Genomic DNA, 20411 nt, shown 5'->3' with positions numbered 1-20411 from the left:
GAGCCTTCAAAACGTTAAAACGTGCAGACCCAACGTGCGGGAAACGTAAGTGAAGTTAAATTTAAAGGTCTTGCAGAACTGGAAATGACCATTCTTTAGACGTCGGCTAGTAATTACATTTGTAATTTTGTTTTTAGTGAATGGAAAATTGTAGAAGACAACTGAAAATGATACCAGAAATCACAATACCAGCCTCTCCAAATTGGTACTGTACACATGTAACTGATGCAAAGAGTGCTGGTGTTTATGTTTTCGGTGCACGGAGAGATGTGTTCATTTATGACGTGACATGCTACCCAGCTAAATCACGAGGAGTATTCCGTGCCCACAGAGATAAAGTAAGTGCGGTGGCCCTGAATCCACATCGTGAAGAGAACATCACAACATGCTGTAGTGGATCAGAAGATGGGAAACTTAAAATATGGAATATTGAATCTAAAGAACAGCTCTTTGAGCAAAGTACACACAGGGTAATAGCTTTAATTATTTTTTTCTGCTTTCTCACAAACGAAGGAAATAAGAGATTTTCGTTCAAAAGTTTTCTGGTTCTGTTAAGAATGTTATATTTGAACAGGAATCCCCTTGATCAACTTTCAGAAACCTCTTATTTAATTGTAACCAATTGCAAGATTTCTATTTACATGGATACTTTATGCATGTATTATGCAAGATACAGATCTAGACCTGTCACAGAATTTAGGTTGACTCTGTCAGATTACACTGTCGATCAGCTTAACACTGATGATGAATATATACACACAGGAGGTAGGCACGGACCTACGTCACAAAAAATAATTGCCAGATAAAATAAAATAGCCTCTCCCGAGTATGACCCGTCCCACGACTACATGTCAAGTCAAGGATATGTGGGTGACAATATTTTTTTTGTGACGTAGGTCCGTGCCTACCCCCTGTGAATATACATATGTTATATAAATTGTCCCCTGTACATGTACATTTCTATATTGATCAATACAAATAATATTTTAGTCCAGCATCGATCTGGTCTAATCAATAAAGCAAATATATGCATGCTTCATTAATTAATAGTTCAAAACAAGCTCCCATGACTTTGTTATGTATAAGGAGTGGGAAAATGCACGTCCAGACCGGTATTCAAACCTGGGACCTCTGATCACTATAGCCAGATGCTCTACCAATTCAGTTGAGCTATATCTTTCATTTCAAAATATTTTATTCAATCAAGCATTTGAATTAATTTACATACAATATTTCATAATAGAGATAGATTTTAGATATAAAAATGGATTGGACAACAGGCTAAACCTATACAGGTCCTTTCCGTACTTCCGTTATCATAAATATTATAAATAATTTTAGTGGTATAGTTGAGCTATCTGCATGGCCGCCGATGATCGACACAGTCCAGTTCCGCTACAGTTATTTATATAGTTACATCAAATCACTGTACAATGTGACCAACCACTGTTCAACGAAATTGTTTGCAATTGAAATAAAACAATGTTACTTGTAAAAAAAAAAAAATCATATTGATAGCTATAGGGTATTTAGTGTATTCACACAATTTTTTTTTTTAAATTGAAGGATTGTTGTAAATGTTAATTTTTTTTTTACATGTTTTAGGGTAAGGTAACGGCTGTTAGCTGGTCACCCCAGCAGGAAGATTTGCTTCTGAGTGGTGATGACAAGGGAGACATTGTATGCTGGCAGTACTTAGAAGGCAGACTCCAGACCTTTAGTCCAGAGAATGCAGGGGTGATGTGTCTCACCTGCTCTCCAATAACTGCAGGAACAGTTGCTGTTGGGTGAATTTATTAAACACTTCTTTATTTATATTTCTTAATTGATTCTTCATTATCAAAATTGTATTGCATGGTTTTCATTTCAAGGTAGAACAACTACACTGTTTGATGATGTACGTGTTATACATCTGATGTTTAAAATGATACCTAAGAAAATTTGAAAGTTAAAATTTGCCTTATGTATATTCAGATTGAAAACTAAAGAGTTCATGATTTTATATTTCTTATACAGTAGATCTAGATTTGTCTATAGAAAAAACAAAACACAACATGAAGAAATCAAATTGAGTTACTGACTGCAGTGTGTTAATGATTTACAGATATAAGACCGGCTTGATTTTGATCCTGGATGTGAAGAAAGAAGGTCAGATTTTACAGCGTCTGAGAGGACATGATGAAGACATTCAATGTCTTGTTTGGTGTCCTGTCATTGGGGAGAACTTTAAACCTCCCAAACCAGCGTACCGGGATTGGGACGACCCCTTCAGTACAGGTACATCGGATTACTTTTTTACTGTGAGAGTTTTTCACGAGGCTTGTGATCTTTGTGTTACAATCTGCCTTAAAGTTCATCCAGTGTTCCAAAGTCCTTGAATAACCTGTTCAGTTTCCTGTACGAGATATGAATATGAGGAAATGTGTTCTTTTTTTAGCCCACCATCATCAGATGGTGGGCTATTCAAATCGCCCTGCGTCCGTGGTCCGTGGTCCGTCCGTCCGTCCGTCCCTCCCTCCGTCCGTCCGTCCGTCCGTAAACAATTCTTGTTATCGCTAATCCTCAGAAAGTACTGAAGGGATCTTTCTCAAATTTCATATGTAGGTTCCCCTTGGTGCCTAGTTATGCATATTGCATTTTGGGACCGATCGGAAAATAACATGGCCGACAGGCAGCCATCTTGGATTTTGACCATTGAAGTTTGTTATCGCTATTTCTGAGAAAGAGCTGAAGGGATCTTTCTCAAATTTCATATGTTGGTTTCCCTTGGTGCCTAGTTATGCATATTGCATTTTGGGACCGATCGGAAAACAACATGGCCGACAGGCAGCCATCTTGGATTTTGACCATTGAAGTTTGTTATCGCTATTTCTAAGAAAGAGCTGAAGGGATCTTTCTCAAATTTCATATGTTGGTTTCCCTTGGTGCCTAGTTATGCATATTGCATTTTGGGACCGATCGGAAAACAACATGGCCGACAGGCAGCCATCTTGGATTTTGACCATTGAAGTTTGTTATCGCTATTTCTAAGAAAGTACTGAAGGGATCTTTCTCAAATTTGATATGTGGGTTTCCCTTGGTGCCTAGTTATGCATATTGCATTTTGGGACCGATCGGAAAACAACATGGCCGATGGGCAGCCATCTTGGATTTTGACCATTGAAGTTTGTTATTGCTATTTCTGAGAAAGTACTGAAGGGATCTTTCTCAAATTTCATATGTAGGTTCCCCTTGGTGCATAGTTATGCATATTGCATTTTGGGACCGATCGGAAAACAACATGGCCGACGGGCAGCCATCTTGGATTTTGATCATTGAAGTTTGTTATCGCTATTTCTAAGAAAGTACTGAAGGGATCTTTCTCAAATTTCATATGTAGGTTCCCCTTGGTGCCTAGTTATGCATATTGCATTTTGAGACCAATCGGAAAACAACATGGCCGACAGGCAGCCATCTTGGATTTTGATAATTGAAGATTGTTATCGCTATTTCTCAAAAAGCACAGAAGGGATCTTTCTCAAATTTCATATGTAGGTTCCCCTTGGTGCCTAGTTATGCATATTGCATTTTGAGACCGATCTGAAAACAACATGGCCGACGGGCAGCCATCTTGGATTTTGACAATTGAAGTTTGTTATCGCTATTTCTGTGAAAGTACTAAAGGGATCTTTTTCATATTTGTTATGTAGGTTCCCCTTGGTGCTTAGTTATGCATATAGCATTTTGAGACCAATCGGAAAACAACATGGCCGACAGGCAGCCATCTTGGATTTTGACCATTAAAGTTTGTTATTGCCATTTCTGAGAAAGTACTAAAGGGATCTTTCTCAAATTTCATATGTAGGTTTCCCTTGGTGCCTAGTAATGCATATCGCATTTTGGGACTGATCGGAAAACAACATGGCCGACAGGCAGCCATCTTGGATTTTGACCATAGAAGTTTGTTATCGCTATTTCTGAGAAAGTTCTGATTGGATCTTTCTCCAATTTCATATGTAGGTTCCCCTTGGTGCCTAGTTATGCATATTGCATTTTGAGACCAATCAGAAAACAACATGGCCGACAAGCAGCCATCTTGGATTTTGACAATTGAAGTTTGTTATCACTATTTCTCAGAAAGCACTGAAGGAATCTTTCTCAAATTCCATATATATAGGTTCCCCTTGGTGCCTTAATCTTAAATTTTATATATAGGTTTCCCTTGTTTGAAAAGTACTAGAGGTTTCTTCTGAGTTTACACAGATTAGTAAGACTTAGAAGAAGAGAAAAGTAGAGAAAAGATCAATCTGACATGGAACCTATAAAGAACATTCAATGGTGGGCGCCAAGATCCCTCTGGGATCTCTTGTTTAAATTTTTGGTCTGTGAATTCAAATGTCGATTGCATTAATACATTTTAATCAGCTGATTATAATTATAAGAGTTAGATCTCAAGAATATTGAAGCATCAGGTGCTGCAAAAATAGTTTAAAATTAACTTTTATTCCTAATGAAAAGTTTCTTCAAATTCAATTAGGGTCTAGGAAAGTTCTTGAAATGGCCTTGAATTTGGTTTGAATATTAAGTATCTGACTGTGTAGTAGAAGTTACAGTTTAACCTATCTGTATTCAATGCCGTAAGTCCACGAGACTCTGTCGTTTCATTTGTGTCAGCAGAATATTGTGGATTTCTGACGATGATCTGTATTGAATCTCTCTAAAGAGTCGTTAAATAATTTAAGTGTATCATTATATGCCTTTGGGAGGCTCTTTACACTCTCTGTGGTCCATTGTATGCTGAAAACTTTGTAAAATAAAAACTCTGTTGGTAACTTTGTTAGAAGGTGAGCTTGTGCATTTATATCTGTAAATGTCATACTCTAATTAACCATTGAAAAAAAGGAGCTGCACTTAAAGCAACTTTTCAATATTCAAAATGCATTAAACACTTCCTAATGAGAGATGACCATTGTTCTTCTTTATGGTCCAGTTGAAGCAGCAGACACTGATCTGGTGGTATCAGGGGAGGACGATGGTGTAGATTTCGGTGTTGATGGTCACCTTCTTGCATCTGGCAGCAAAGACAAGACAATTCGTATCTGGAGCACTGACAGGGGCAGACAACTCCTACAGCTAAAGGTTGGAAAGTCTGGAGGTCGAGATCAAGGAAATGAGTATGGTGGTGGAAAGATGTGGACCACTTTTGTATGGCTGAGAAACAATCCTCGTCACTTGATCTCTAGCTCTACAGGGTGAGATGAGTCCTTAAATACCTGATGATGTGAAGTATGGCTTAGGATGATTTTGTGTTGCTGACCTTGACCAAGCTCATTGTAAACCACAACTTTGTGTTGTAATCTTTCCTTAAAACCCAAACATGACAGGTGGTCCATCATTAGCTCACCTGCCCGAAGGGCAAGTGAGCTTATGCCGTGGTGCGGCGTCCGTCGTCCGTCAACTTTTTAGCCCACCATCATCAGATGGTGGGCTGTTCAAATCGCCCTGCGTCCGTGGTCCGTCGTCCGTCCGTCCCTCCGGCCGTCCCTCCGTCCGTCCGTCCGTCCCTCCGTCCGTAAACAATTCTTGTTATCGCTATTTCTCAGAAAGTACTGAATGGATCTTTCTCAAATTTCATATGTAGGTTTCCCTTGGTGCCTAGTTATGCATATTGCGTTTTGAGACCAATCGGAAAACAACATGGCCGACAGGCAGCCATCTTGGATTTTGACAATTGAAGTTTGTTATCGCTATTTCTGAGAAAGTACTGAATGGATCTTTCTCAAATTTCATATGAAGGTTCCCCTTGGTGCCTAGTTATGCATATTGCATTTTGAGATCAATCGGATAACAACATGGCCGACAGGCAGCCATCTTGGATTTTGACAATTGAAGTTTGTTATCGCTATTTCTGAGAAAGTACTGAAGGGATCTTTCTGAAATTTTATATGAAGGTTCCCCTTGGTGCCTAGTTATGCATATTGCGTTTTGAGACCAATCGGAAAACAACATGGCTGACAGGCAGCCATCTTGGATTTTGACAATTGAAGTTTGTTATCGCTATTTCTGAGAAAGCCTTGAAGGGATTTTTCTCAAATTGCATATGAAGGTTCCCCTTGGTGCCTAGTTATGCATATTGCGTTTTGAGACTAATCGGAAAACAAATTGGCCGACAGGCAGCCATCTTGGATTTTGACAATTGAAGTTTGTTATCGCTATTTCTGAGAAAGTACTGAAGGGATCTTTCTCAAATTTCATATGTAGGTTCCCCTTGGTGCCTAGTTATGCATATTGCAATTTGAGACTAATCGGAAAACAACATGGCTGACAGGCAGCCATCTTGGATTTTGACAATTGAAGATTGTTATCGCTATTTCTGAGAAAGCCCTGAAGGGATCTTTCTCAAATTGCATATGAAGGTTCCCCTTGGTGCCTAGTTATGCATATTGCGATTTGAGACCAATCGGATAACAACATGGCCGACAGGCAGCCATCTTGGATTTTGACAATTGAAGTTTGTTATCGCTATTTCTGAGAAAGTTCTGAATGGATCTTTCTCAAATTTCATATGTAGGTTCCCCTTGGTGCCTAGTTATGCATATTGCGATTTGAGACCAATCGGAAAACAACATGGCCGACAGGCAGCCATTTTGGATTTTGACAATTGAAGTTTGTTATCGCTATTTCTGAGAAAGCCTTCAAGGGATTTTTCTCAAATTGCATATGAAGGTTCCCCTTGGTGCCTAGTTATGCATATTGCGTTTTGAGACTAATCGGAAAACAAATTGGCCGACAGGCAGCCATCTTGGATTTTGACAATTGAAGTTTGTTATCGCTATTTCTGAGAAAGTATTGAAGGGATCTTTCTCAAATTTCATATGTAGGTTCCCCTTGGTGCCTAGTTATGCATATTGCGATTTGAGACTAATCGGAAAACAACATGGCTGACAGGCAGCCATCTTGGATTTTGACAATTGAAGATTGTTATCGCTATTTCTGAGAAAGCCCTGAAGGGATCTTTCTCAAATTGCATATGAAGGTTCCCCTTGGTGCCTAGTTATGCATATTGCGATTTGAGACCAATCGGAAAACAACATGGCCGACAGGCAGCCATCTTGGATTTTGACAATTGAAGTTTGTTATCGCTATTTCTGAGAAAGTACTGAATGGATCTTTCTCAAATTTCATATGTAGGTTCCCCTTGGTGCCTAGTTATGCATATTGCGATTTGAGACCAATCGGAAAACAACATGGCCGACAGGCAGCCATTTTGGATTTTGACAATTGAAGTTTGTTATCACTATTTCTGAGAATGTACTGAATGGATCTTTCTGAAATTTCATATATAGGTTTCCTTTGGTGCCTAGTTATGCATATTATGTTTTGAGACCAATCGGAAAACAACATGGCCGACAGGCAGCCATCTTGGATTTTGACAATTGAAGTTTGTTATCACTATTTCTGAGAATGTTTTGAATGGATCTTTCTCAAATTGCATATGTAAGATTCCCTTGGTGCCTAGTTATGCATATTGTGTTTTGAGACCAATCTGAAAACAACATGGCCGACAGGCAGCCATCTTGGATTTTGACAATTGAAGTTTGTTATCACTATTTCTGAGAATGTTCTGAATGGATCTTTCTCAAATTGCATATGTAAGATTCCCTTGGTGCATAGTTATGTATATTGTGTTTTGAGACCAATCTGAAAACAACATGGCCGACAGGCAGCCATCTTGGATTTTGACAATTGAAGTTTGTTATCGCTATTTCTGAGAAAGTACTGAATGGATCTTTCTCAAATTTCATAAGTAGGTTCCCCTTGGTCCCTTGTATTGCATTTTTGGACCAGTCTGTCCTGAAAACAACCTGGCAAACAAACAGCTATTATCGTTAAATCTCAAATTTCTTATATAGCTAGGATTCCCTTGTTTGAAAAGTACTGGAGGGATGTCTCAATTTGCACAGATTAGTAAAATGAAGGGAAAAGTAGAGAAAAGATCAATCTGACATGGAACCTATGAAGATCATTCAATGGTGGGCGCCAAGATCCCTCTGGGATCTCTTGTTCATTTAAACAACTTCTTCTCAATAACCAAGAGGCCCAAGGACTTGATATTGGGCCTGTAGCATGCTGGGGTGAAGGGCTACCAAGTTTGTTCAAATGAATGACCTTTACCTTCATTCAAGGTCACATGGGTCAAATGGGCTATATTCTTCAAACGACTTCTTCTCAATAACCAAGAGGCCCAGGGACTTGATATTGGGCCTGTAGCATGCTTGGCTAAAGGGCTACCAAGTTTGTTCAAATAAATGACCTTGACCTTCATTCAAGGTCACATGGGTCAAATAGGCTATAACCTTCAAACGACTTCTTCTCAATAACCAAGAAGCCCAGGGATGTGATATTGGGCCTGTAGTATGCTGGCGTGAAGCGCTACCAAGTTTGTTCAAAGAAATCACCTTGACCTTCATTCAAGGTCACATGGGTCGAATTGGCTAATATCTTCAAACAACTTCTTCTCAAACACCAAGAGGCTCAGGCACTTGAGGTTGGGCCTGTCTGTAGCATGCTGGGGTGTAGGGCTACCAAGTGTGTTCAAATGAATGACATTGATCTACATTCAAGGTCACAGGGGTGAAATATTTTTAAATCTTGTGATAGCCAAGAGTCACCAAGACCCAATATTAGGCCAATAATATGCATTGAATAAATTGGTTATCAGCATAGTATCTGTAGAAATGACCTCAATCAACTGCAAATTTGCTGTAGAACCAGGTGAGCAATACAGGCCCATTGGGCCTCTTGTTGTATGTCAGTCTGACGGCATTGTATATAATAATCTTTGAGTGGATCCATCATTGTATGTCAGCCTGACAGCTTTATATATGATAATCTTTGAGTTGATATATCATCTTTGGTTACTGTCCTAGCTGTTGGAGGACATTAACACACCACACCATCAATTCCAATATTTTTGTATAATTTTTTCAGGCGATTCCAGAAATAACATTTCCAAAATTTTGATGAGTCCAAATACTGTTCTAAGAGATAAAAAAAGGGTTTCTCCTTTAGTTTGAATGAGTTCTTTGTGAAAAGCTTGAATCAAGACTTGAATATCTGAAACATTACTGGATCCATCATATTTTCTAGTTCTGTATAAATCAATGATATTTTCTTGTAATCTTTTCCCAAATTTATACAATTGTCAAGTTATCTTTCCTTGCATTGAGCTCTGTAAACTTCTTTCAGGGGAGATCTGCTGAGATGGAACATTACATCACCAAGCCCACAGAAGAGCAAGGCATTTAGTTCTGAACACAAAAAAGGAAGTCACTATCGTATGGTATTCAACCTGTGTCTGGCTGGACCCAAAGATGAATACTTGTGTTCTATGTCCATGGACAGACAGGTATGTCAGAAAAGTTTCCAACGTAACAAGATCTGAAATACACTGTTAGAAATAGGAAATTGTTCACCTCCATTAAATTCTTGCTCTTTCAAACTCTATAGAGATAATAACAAAATTTAAAAAAGAAATGAAAAAAAGGTCTATAAAGCTGCAATTATGTTTGAAATGTGTGTAATAGGGCCTTAATAATCAAGTTATACACATTTGCTCTCAACAAAAGCTGATGAAGGGGCTGAAATATAGAACATGTTGGATGGACTATGATACAGCTGAATTATGGGTGAAATGGGGTGATGAATGTAACACTGCTGGTGCCCCCCTCCCCCTATTATTAAGACAGGTAGCTACAGACTGTATAAGACAGGTAGCTACAGACTGTATAAGACAGGTACCTACAGACTGTATAAGACAGGTTCCTACAGACTGTATAAGACAGGTACCCACAGACTGTATAAGACAGGTAGCTACAGACTGTATAAGACAGGTACCTACAGAGAGTATAAGACAGGTTCCTACAGACTGTATAAGACAGGTACCTACAGACTGTATAAGACAGGTACTTACCTACAGACTGTATAAGACAGGTAGCTACAGACTGTATAAGACAGGTTCCTACAGACTGTATAAGACAGGTACCTATAGACTGTGTTAGACAGATACCTACAGACTGTATAAGACAGGTAGCTACGGACTGTATAAGACAGGTACCTACAGACTATATAAGACAGGTAGCTACAGACTGTATAAGACAGGTACCTAAACACAGTATAAGACAGGTAGCTACAGACTGTATAAGACAGGTACCTACAGACTGTATAAGACAGGTAGCTACAGACCGTATAAGACAGGTACAGTGTACCAACAGACAGTATAAGACAGGTAGCTACAGACTGTATAAGGCAGGTACCCACAGACTGTATAAGACAGGTAGCTACAGACTGTATAAGACAGGTACCTACAGACTGTATAAGACAGGTACCTACAGACAGTATAAGACAGATACCTACAGACTGTATAAGACAGGTAGCTACAGACTGTATAAGACAGGTACCTACAGACAGTATAAGACAGATACCTACAGACTGTATAAGACAGGTTCCTACAGACTGTATAAGACAGGTAGCTACAGACTGTATAAGACAGGTACCTACAGACTGTATAAGACAGGTACCTATAGACTGTATAAGACAGGTACCTACAGACTGTATAAGACAGGTACCTACAGACTGTATAAGACAGGTAGCTACAGACTATAAGACAGGTTCCTACAGACTGTATAAGACAGGTACATACAGACTGTATAAGACAGGTACCTACAGACTGTATAAGACAGGTACATACAGACTGTATAAGACAGGTACCTACAGACTGTATAAGACAGGTATCTCCAGACTGTATAAGACAGGTACCTACAGACTGTATAAGACAGGTAGCTACAGACTGTATAAGACAGGTACCTACAGACCGTATAAGACAGGTACCTACAGACTGTATAAGACAGGTAGCTACAGACTGTATAAGACAGGTAGCTACAGACTGTATAAGACAGGTAGCTACAGACTGTATAAGACAGGTAGCTACAGACTGTATAAGACAGGTACCTACAGACTGAATAAGACAGGTGCCTACAGACTGTATAAGACAGGTAGCTACAGACTGTATAAGACAGGTACCTACAGACTGACTAAGACAGGTACCTACAGACTGTATAAGACAGGTACTTATCTTCAGACCGTATGTTATATGAAGTGTCCTTTTGTATCTTACAGGTGATTGTATGGAACACTGACTCGGGGTCACTGTTTGGGGTGTTACCCACATTTGGTGGATTTGTTTATGTTGCCAAGTCTTCACCTGTAGATCCAGGTAATACAGAGCCACAGGATTTAATAATGTTAATGCTCTTTTTCATTCCACATTATGATAAATGTATAATGTTAAATAATTTTATGGGGTTTGTTAAAATATATTACTCAATAGCTTCATTATTGAATTGAAATAAATCAACACAAAATAAAGTTAACGTTAACGTAATGGCCGTTAGAAATGTTATGATTTGGGAGTTCAAACCCCAGACTTGTTTCAGAGTGTGCCATGAGAACAATCAAAAGATGATTTGATTTGAAGGTTTTTTTATTATTACTTATTACTCCTAAGTGACTCGGGGTATATGTATCATGTATCGATTCTGGTATGATGAGTTGACTGGATAGGATGTGTTGATTCCAACGTTACATTACAGGCAGACTGGCATTAGGTGTTGGAGACAGTATGATACGTCTGTGGAACATCAATAACACCAACAATCTCACGGACTTAAAAAATCTATGGCAGGGAATAAAGGCCAAGGTCACCGCAGTAAGTGAAACCTGTATACCTGTGTAGTAGGAGTGGAAAAATGCATGGCCAGACTGGGGTTCGAACCCGGGACCTCTGAACACTAGCCGGATGCTCTACCTACTGAGCTACCTGGTCGTCGATGATCGACCCGGTCCAGTTCCACTACACATATAGACCCAACTTTATATGCAGACAAAAAAAAAATTCTTAATGTGGAACCTCTGAAAAAAAAATTATGCCACTGTATGATAGCATAAAGACTTAAGTATATAGCCTTAACTCATACTTTCCTAAAACATACATTCAAACTTTGTTATCTTGCATGGACTCTTATAACTTGAAGTAGAAATTCAGTTCCATCAGTAAAAATTCTATATGAAATATACACTACTACCTCAAATACTTGGAACATCTCAAAATAACGAGGTTAGACTATATACTTACCTTATAAATACGTATCATACGTATCTCAAGGTAACGAGGTTAGACTATATACTTACCTTATAAATATGTATCATACGTATCTCAAGGTAACGAGGTTAGACTATATATACTTACCTTATGAATACGTATCATACGTATCTCAAGGTAACGAGGTTAGACTATATACTTACCTTATAAATATGTATCATACGTATCTCAAGGTAACGAGGTTAGACTATATATACTTACCTTATGAATACGTATCATACGTATCTCAAGGTAACGAGGTTAGACTATATACTTACCTTATAAATACGTATCATACGTATCTCAAGGTAACGAGGTTAGACTATATACTTACCTTATAAATACGTATCATACGTATCTCAAGGTAACGAGGTTAGACTATATACTTACCTTATAAATACGTATCATACGTATCTCAAGGTAACGAGGTTAGACTATATACTTACCTTATAAATACGACTGTAGTATCAGATCTATTCCACATGTATAATACTAGGTGACCTAATTCCACTTTATCATTTGGATTTTCTCTCGGTTCCTCATGTCTGTAATCGTCAACCTGTTTACATACATTTGGCCCTACAATGGATGGTATCATGCTGATGGACTGTTCTTTAGATGGTATTTACATCATAACTTAATCTTTTTATTACTGTAGTTGTGTTGGCACCCGGTGAAGGAAGGACTGTTGGCGTATGGTACAGATGATGGCCGAGTGGGTGTGTATGACACACTCTCCAATAGGTTTGTGAGATTTCTGTCTAAAAAGAAAACATTGTTTAATCTGAACAAAAACTGTTTTAAAACTTGTTGATTGTATTCAGTTGATGATGATGTTCTGTTGTATTCAGTTGATGATGATGTTCTGTTGTATTTAGTTGATGATGATGTTCGGTTGTATTCAATTGATGATGATGTTCGGTTGTATTCAGTTGATGATGATGTTCGGTTGTATTCAGTAGATGATGATGTTACTAATCTGTTTCAGACCACCTAACATATCGTCCACCTACCATAAGAGGACAGTTTACGTGGTGGCCTGGGGACCCTGCTGTACTGGACAAGGTATGGCTGTTGTCTACTGTCTTCACTGTCTATCGACCCTTTGATTATAAAGAATGTCTTGATACTGCAATTATGTTGCTGATTGTATACTGGATACAGATATAACTAGTATTTCAAACTAACATTGTAAACTTTTTCCTGTTAACCTTTTGATATAAATTGAGAGAGAAGGATCTGTCTGTACATAGTACTGTACCAGTAAGCTGTATACAGGGTTGTGAATTTAAGGCTGATCAATCACTTTAAAAAACAAAAGATATCGACAGTAGTACATTTATCGTGTCAAATTCACTGTCAAATCTTCGATAATATCATGTACACTAAGTCTTGTAACCTTCCTGTGAAGTTGACAAATTGATCATTGACCAGAAAGATATATTTTTAAAATGTTGAAAATAGTAAATAATGTTGTTTCTTTTAACACTGTACATTTCTAGATAATAAAGTCCATTGTTTCATTATCAATTTTGTACATTTATGTTATCATAAATTTCTGTGATATGATTTAAGTGTTACTTTGGATGATGTCAATGACAATTTAATTCTCCATATATAAGATATTAAATCCATGTCAATTTTAGTTTTAATTCTGAGCCAGAATTATGAGACCATCTACGTTATCCAGTGGTGTAGTATGAACTATTTTTTTCACAGTAATAGTTTTTATAATGGTAAGTATACAATGATTAAGCTGATGTTGTATAGAAGGTTACTGATGTAGTTGGTTTTACTCTTCATCATGTTAGAGAGCCATCCGACCCCCTGTCCATTACTTATGTTACTGTTTTTGTCTTGACTGACCTCAGTATCCATGTTAAAAGTTTATTGGGTGTTTCAGAGTATGGATCAGGAGGTTACAGCCTATACAGTATCGGGGATGGAGTTATCCTGGAACACGATGTTTATAATCTACAGGAAGAGGCTTGTGATGTCAACTCACTCATACAGCAAACCAATGGCAAAAAGGTTAGTCTAGGGTTGAAACCCAATGGTGAAAAGGTCAGTCTGAGGTCAATATACAGCAACCCCAATGGCAAAAAGGTCAGTCTGAGGTCAATTTACAGCAAACTAATGGCAAAAAGGTCACTCTGGGGTCAATATACAACAAACCAATGGCAAAAAGGTCCCTCTGGGGTCAATATACAGCAACCCCAATGGGGAAAAGGTCAGTCTGAGGTCAATATACAGCAACCCCAATGGGAAAAAGGTCAGTCTGAGGTCAATATACAGCAACCCCAATGGGAAAAAGGTCAGTCTGAGGTCAATATACAGCAACCCCAATGGCAAAAGGTCAGTCTGAGGTCAATATGCAGCAACCCCAATGGGGAAAAGGTCAGTCTGAGGTCAATAAACAGCAACCCCAATGGGGAAAAGGTTAGTCTGAGTTCAATATACAGCAACCCCAATGGCGAAAAGGTCAGTCTGAGGTCAATATACAGCAACCCCAATGGGGAAAAGGTTAGTCGGAGGTCAATATACAGCAACCCCAATGGGGAAAAGGTTATTCTGAGGTCAATATACAGCAACCCCAATGGGGAAAAGGTTAGTCTGAGGTCAATATACAGCAACCCCAATGGCGAAAAGGTCAGTCTGGGGTCAATATACAGCAAACTAATGGGAAATAGGTCACTCTGGGGTCAATATACAACAAACCAATGGCAAACAATGTTAGTCTGGGATCATACTACACCAAACAATGTTAGTCTGGGATCATACTACACCAAACAATGTTAGTCTGGGATCATACTACACCAAACAATGTTAGTCTGGGATCATACTACACCAAACAATGTTAGTCTGGGATCATACTACACCAAACAATGTTAGTCTGGGATCATACATGTACTACACCAAACAATGTTAGTCTGGGATCATACATGTACTACACCAAACAATGTTAGTCTGGGATCATACATGTACTACACCAAACAATGTTAGTCTGGGATCATACATGTACTACACCAAACAAACGACAAAAAGGTCAGTCTGTACGATATACAGCCAACCAATAGCAAACAAGTCAGTCTAGGATCAATATACACCAAGTGGCAAAAAGGTCAGTCTGGGGTCAATTGTTTGGACAGTCTCCAAGGTCAAAGGTCACAGGTTCAAGAACAAACTATAAATGTCAAATTAAATATAATAACACCTAGGGCAATATAGATTCAGGTTCACACAGAGGTTAGGTAAGGTTACACAAGGATCAATAAAAACAAAAAGGAAAACAGTAGATGTAGAGATCATATAGAGGTCAAAGAGGACAATAAAACAAGAGTTACAATGAATATTGGTTCAAGGTCATACATACCATGGATAAGGATAATACTTATGATAGGGCATTGGTTTTGTTTGGTATTGTTTATGTCCTTTAAACACAGTAAGGTCAAGTTTGGGAAGTTATACAGAGATGATGTAATACAGGGGTCGTAGGTTTATAGATACACATGCATCTGGTTATACAGTTGAATGATATAATTTTTTGTTTTGTTTATGTACAATTCCAGGTTAAGCTTCCTGTGCGCAGTGAGATTAGCTGGAGTCCGGGCTTTTCTTTTGTTGCAGTTGGCAATGATGATGGGTAAGATCAAAGTTAATGTATATGTAACAGAGCGTGTGATCAATTTAATTTAAATCACTGCCTCCACTAGGGATCGAACCCAGGACCTCTGGCTTACTAGTCTAAAGCTGAACTGATTGAGCTGAAGTGAAAATTTCTCTAGCTGAGCATTATATTGCGGCTATTATTTACCAGGGTTACATACTCCTCCAGGAAAGAACTCATCCTTGCGTTTTCCAGGGGTAACTACGATGCTTTTGGAGCAAGGCTGAGCATTTTTCCAGGTCCCTACATGGGCACCAATGTAACAGAGCACATGATTAATTTGATTTAAATCACTGCCTCCACTAGGGATCAAACCCGGAACCTCTGGCTTACTAGTCTTAGACTCAACTGATCGAGCTTGGGAGATCTCTCTAGCTGAGCGGTATATTGCTGCTAGTATTTACCAGGTAGGATCACATATATTAGATAGTTGATATGTACCTCTTGAGTGCTAAAATGAATATAGTATAATAAAGGGTGATAGATCAATAGGTCCATGATATGGATGATGTTTCCTTTTGTAATATATGGTACAATCAAGATAAAGTGATATTACTATACAGAAGGTTCTAGTTTCCTTTTGTAATATGGTACAATCAAGATAAAGTGATATTACTATACAGAAGGCTGTAATTGCTGACCATTATAATAATGTATGTACAAGTAGAAATACAACTGGGCTTAAAGAGATATTCCACACAAGTCCAGATTTCATATGATGATTTTTTATTAAAAATTGCACAAAAGTATCTACTTATGTTCTTATTGGAATTGTACTTCTCAGTTTACTAACAAATGAACAAATAATATTTAATTGGTAAAAATTTATCTAGGTCAATATTTACAAATGTTCGCACTGCCGTGATTACATCACAACAGGATCCCAGCATTAGATTAAAAGTGAAGGGTTTACACACTTAGATATTTTCCCAATACTTGTCATAAAATATTTGATCCAGTGACCCTTCAGTTCGAGATTCCCCAATGCACTATATATAGATGGTCTCATTATATATTGGCCAGGGTTCTTCAATTACGCTTATCCAAACTGACCAGGAAAGATATTTTTATAGTGACAATAATTTTAAAAGTCACTGTAAGAGTTCTTAATAGAGACAGAACAGCCAGAAATGTTTCATCTTGTGTGTGGAATATCCTTTAAAGATTGTGACAAGGTCATGGTCACAGGTTTTAAAAGTAGAATAGAAGGGTACACAATCCACAGTGTGTCTCGTACTGATTTGTCCTAATTGAATGTATTGGTTCTGTTAATACAGATCTGTAGACGCTGAAAAGAAAATTGCCGACCAGACACTGATTTGTTTGCAGAGATGTGTATTGTTCATTTTAAGTATGACATATTTTTACAGATCTGTGGAAATCTACAAGCCGCCAAGCTTCTCTCTGGTTGCCACTGTCCATATACACAAAAAACTGATCAACTGCATTCAGTGGCATCCTCATGTCACTATGGCAACACCCAGTGGCTCCCCCTATAAGTACTGGATAGCTACAGGGTCCAATGAAGCAGGAGTGTTCGTTGTAGACCTGTCCTCTCTACTGGACAAAGGTCAGTTGGACAAAACCCCAATGTCACATAATCATATGGTCAATAGATTTTTGAGTTTACATAAAACCTATTTCGTGACTCTTTTTTTGGTAAAGTGAAATTTCTTGAGTTTACTAGAGATCTATTTAGAGATATAATGGTTAAGTGAAATTATTTGAAGTAATCCCAACAACAGATACACAAATCCATGTAAATCTGCTGATGGAATGATAGGTGTATTTAGAGGATTTCACATGAGAAATAAATTCATGCTTCACCACTCTTACTGTTGTATTACCTATCAACAAAGAAACAAAACCGTGCTTAATCTCAATCAACAGTTGATCAAATGTTTGGAAGATATTAAGCATAATTTTGAGAACTTTGATTAACAGTTGAACTTGCAATGGGAGATTCAGCAGCTGATCCGGTTGTAGTTTCCGAGTCCAAGCAATGTCTCCTTGGCCATGTTGACCGAGTGACAGGTGTTGCCTGGAGTCCTCATATTGATCAACATCTTGCCACAGTCTCCTATGACGGGCAGGCACTGGTGAGTGTTGTAATAGAGGGAATGTATGGACTATTACAAACATAGCATACAGGTACATTTAGAGTTTGAATTGCTTGAAATCAAAATGTTTGTAATATGAAACCATTTCAAACAAAATTTAAGATTCAACTACTTATCAAAATATCAAAATATCAAAATCAAAATTTTTTGCCAGGAAAGTTTTAAATTGTTGTATAAGAAAGGGATTGAGAACTTGAAGGACAGTGTGCTAATTTCCAATACAGTAATAAGTAACAACACTTCCTTCACCTGTTATCTGCAGCCCAATGAACAAAATTGTCATGACAATATTTTTATAACCAGAATTTTGTGATGTAGAAATGTAGATATTGTAACCCTCATTTTGTCCTTGACTAAAGGTTTGGGATGTGGATAAGAATGAGATGTTGGCATGTTACCAAGGTCATAATGGGAGACTACTCTGTGTACAGTGGAATGGACTTCACGAGGACCTTGTCCTCACTGGAGCTGACGATTTCTCTCTCCACCAGTGGCGACCCTCACTCCACATCCCTAACCCAGAAAATGGTCAGTGCTGAATATACGATAATACCAGTCGCATGCTCTCTGGATTTAATATAACATCTGGATGATAATCACATATCCCTGAAACAGAAACTCTCAGATACCTTAAATGATCTTCAGGTCTTGTAAAAACTGATTTTAATAACAGAGAATTGTGCTATTTGTTATCCTTATTTTGAAATACAGTTAATCCCTTTTTCCAAAAATTTTGAGACAATTGGTTCATCATTTCCTGACCGTGTCATATCAACTTGAACAAAATTTCACTCTTTGTAATAGGTCTGTAAAAATGAAAAACACTCTATTTCTTAATGTTTTTAAATTACACACACTTGGATATTGGTTACTGTTGGTTTGACATCAATAAGTAAAACTAGTGAAGGTGTCACAGTGAATGACGAGCTTCAACAGCTCTGGTTAACTAAATCAATCCCTGGATGGTCATTTAGCTATCAATGTTTTGTTTATGTCAGCGGGAAGACAAAGAAAGCAGAAACACAACAAGAAAAAGTCTAAGAAAGGTTCCCCTGCTGTTCAAAAGGACACAAGTACTGATACCACTCCAACATCAGCTGATGTGTCTCTGACGACGGAGGACAAAGAAGGTCTGGAGAAGATATTGGAAGAGAAGCGCCGACAGATTCTGGGGGAGGACAAAGCATTGTTACCTGAAGAGACAGACAAGACAGGTAAGAGTCATCTTCGTTTGTTATATTAAGGGACCAAGTCTCGGCCATTTCTCCATGTTGTAGAATGGGAGGAAATAGATTATATAAATATCTAATTTCAGTCAGCAGTCAGGAATTCCTACATCTAAACCTAGGTATAGACATCCTCTACATTGCCAGAAGTAAAAAGTTTTATATCTATAGAGTCCTATAGATCTATGTCGACGATCAACGTCTTCTCAATAACCAAGAGGCCCAGAGACCTGATATTAGGTATATAGCATGCTGGGATAAAGGGCTACCAGGTTTGTTCAAATGAATGACCTTGACCGATATTCAAAGTCACATAGGTCAAATAGGCTAAAATCTTTAAATGACTTCTTCTCAATAACCAAGAGTCCCATTGAGTTGATAGTGGGTCTGCAGCATGTGGAGGTGAAGGGCTATCAATTTTGTTGAAATAAATGACCTTGTCTGACATTCAAGGTCACAGAAGTTGAATAGGCTGAAATGTTTAAAACAACTTCTCAATAACCAAGAGGCCAAGGGAATTGGTATTGGGTATGTAGCATGCTGGATTAAAGGACTACCAAATTTGTTCAAATGAATGAAGTTGACCTACATTCAAGGTCAATGGGGTGAAATAGGCTAAAATCTTTAAACAACTTCTTCTCAATAATCAATAGGCCCAGGGACCTTATATTGGGTCTGTAGCATGCTGGGGTAAAGGGCTACAAAGTTTGTTCAAATGAATGACCTTGACCATAATTTAATTTTGGAAAGAGTTAGATTAGCCAAAATATTTAAAAGACACCTTTTCAAATAACTGTGATACGCTGAGATCTTGTATCTGGTCTCTGATACACTTGTTCTTGATTATGTTGATGTATAAAAAGGATCACTGGATAGCAAGTGAGTGACTCTGGTCCATTAAAACCTAGTTTTATGAAAAAAAAAAAAATGTCTGCAGCAATAATAGCGAAAGTTGTACGGTTGGGAAACTATACAATGGCTTACGAAATGGATCACTAAGACCCGATGACAGGAGCTTTCCCCCGAATTCGCCAATCATGATGTGTCTGCCAGCATTGGCAAAAAGGAGGTTGACAATTATGAGAGATGATGTCCTGTCATATACCAGCTCTTCTCAAATAAAAATCATTCTAATAGGTATGCTCATGATTGATATTACAGAAGTATACATAGGAAATTATTAAAGGAAATGGATTGATATAAGTTTCTACATTTTGTTT

At 38.1% G+C, this 20411-nt stretch overlaps 1 protein-coding gene across 1 annotated transcript; it reads left to right on the top strand.

The window, feature by feature from the left end:
• Positions 1–43: 43 nt before the first annotated feature.
• Positions 44–20074, top strand: LOC117329963 (gem-associated protein 5-like). Its single transcript, XM_033888195.1, has 16 exons — positions 44–470; positions 1606–1787; positions 2105–2277; positions 4970–5231; positions 9229–9388; positions 11158–11254; positions 11631–11746; positions 12837–12922; positions 13167–13243; positions 14082–14209; positions 15748–15821; positions 17216–17415; positions 17790–17944; positions 18325–18493; positions 18964–19179; positions 20055–20074. Exons 1-16 carry the CDS (start codon positions 141–143, stop codon positions 20072–20074), a joined length of 2445 nt encoding a protein of 814 aa, XP_033744086.1. The 5' UTR covers positions 44–140.
• Positions 20075–20411: the final 337 nt, after the last annotated feature.

Source organism: Pecten maximus, chromosome 6 (assembly GCF_902652985.1).
Source record: "Pecten maximus chromosome 6, xPecMax1.1, whole genome shotgun sequence".
NCBI classification, from domain to species: domain Eukaryota; kingdom Metazoa; phylum Mollusca; class Bivalvia; order Pectinida; family Pectinidae; genus Pecten; species Pecten maximus.
Note: the sequence above shows the minus strand (reverse complement) of the source record. Positions and strands in the feature narration are given on the sequence as shown.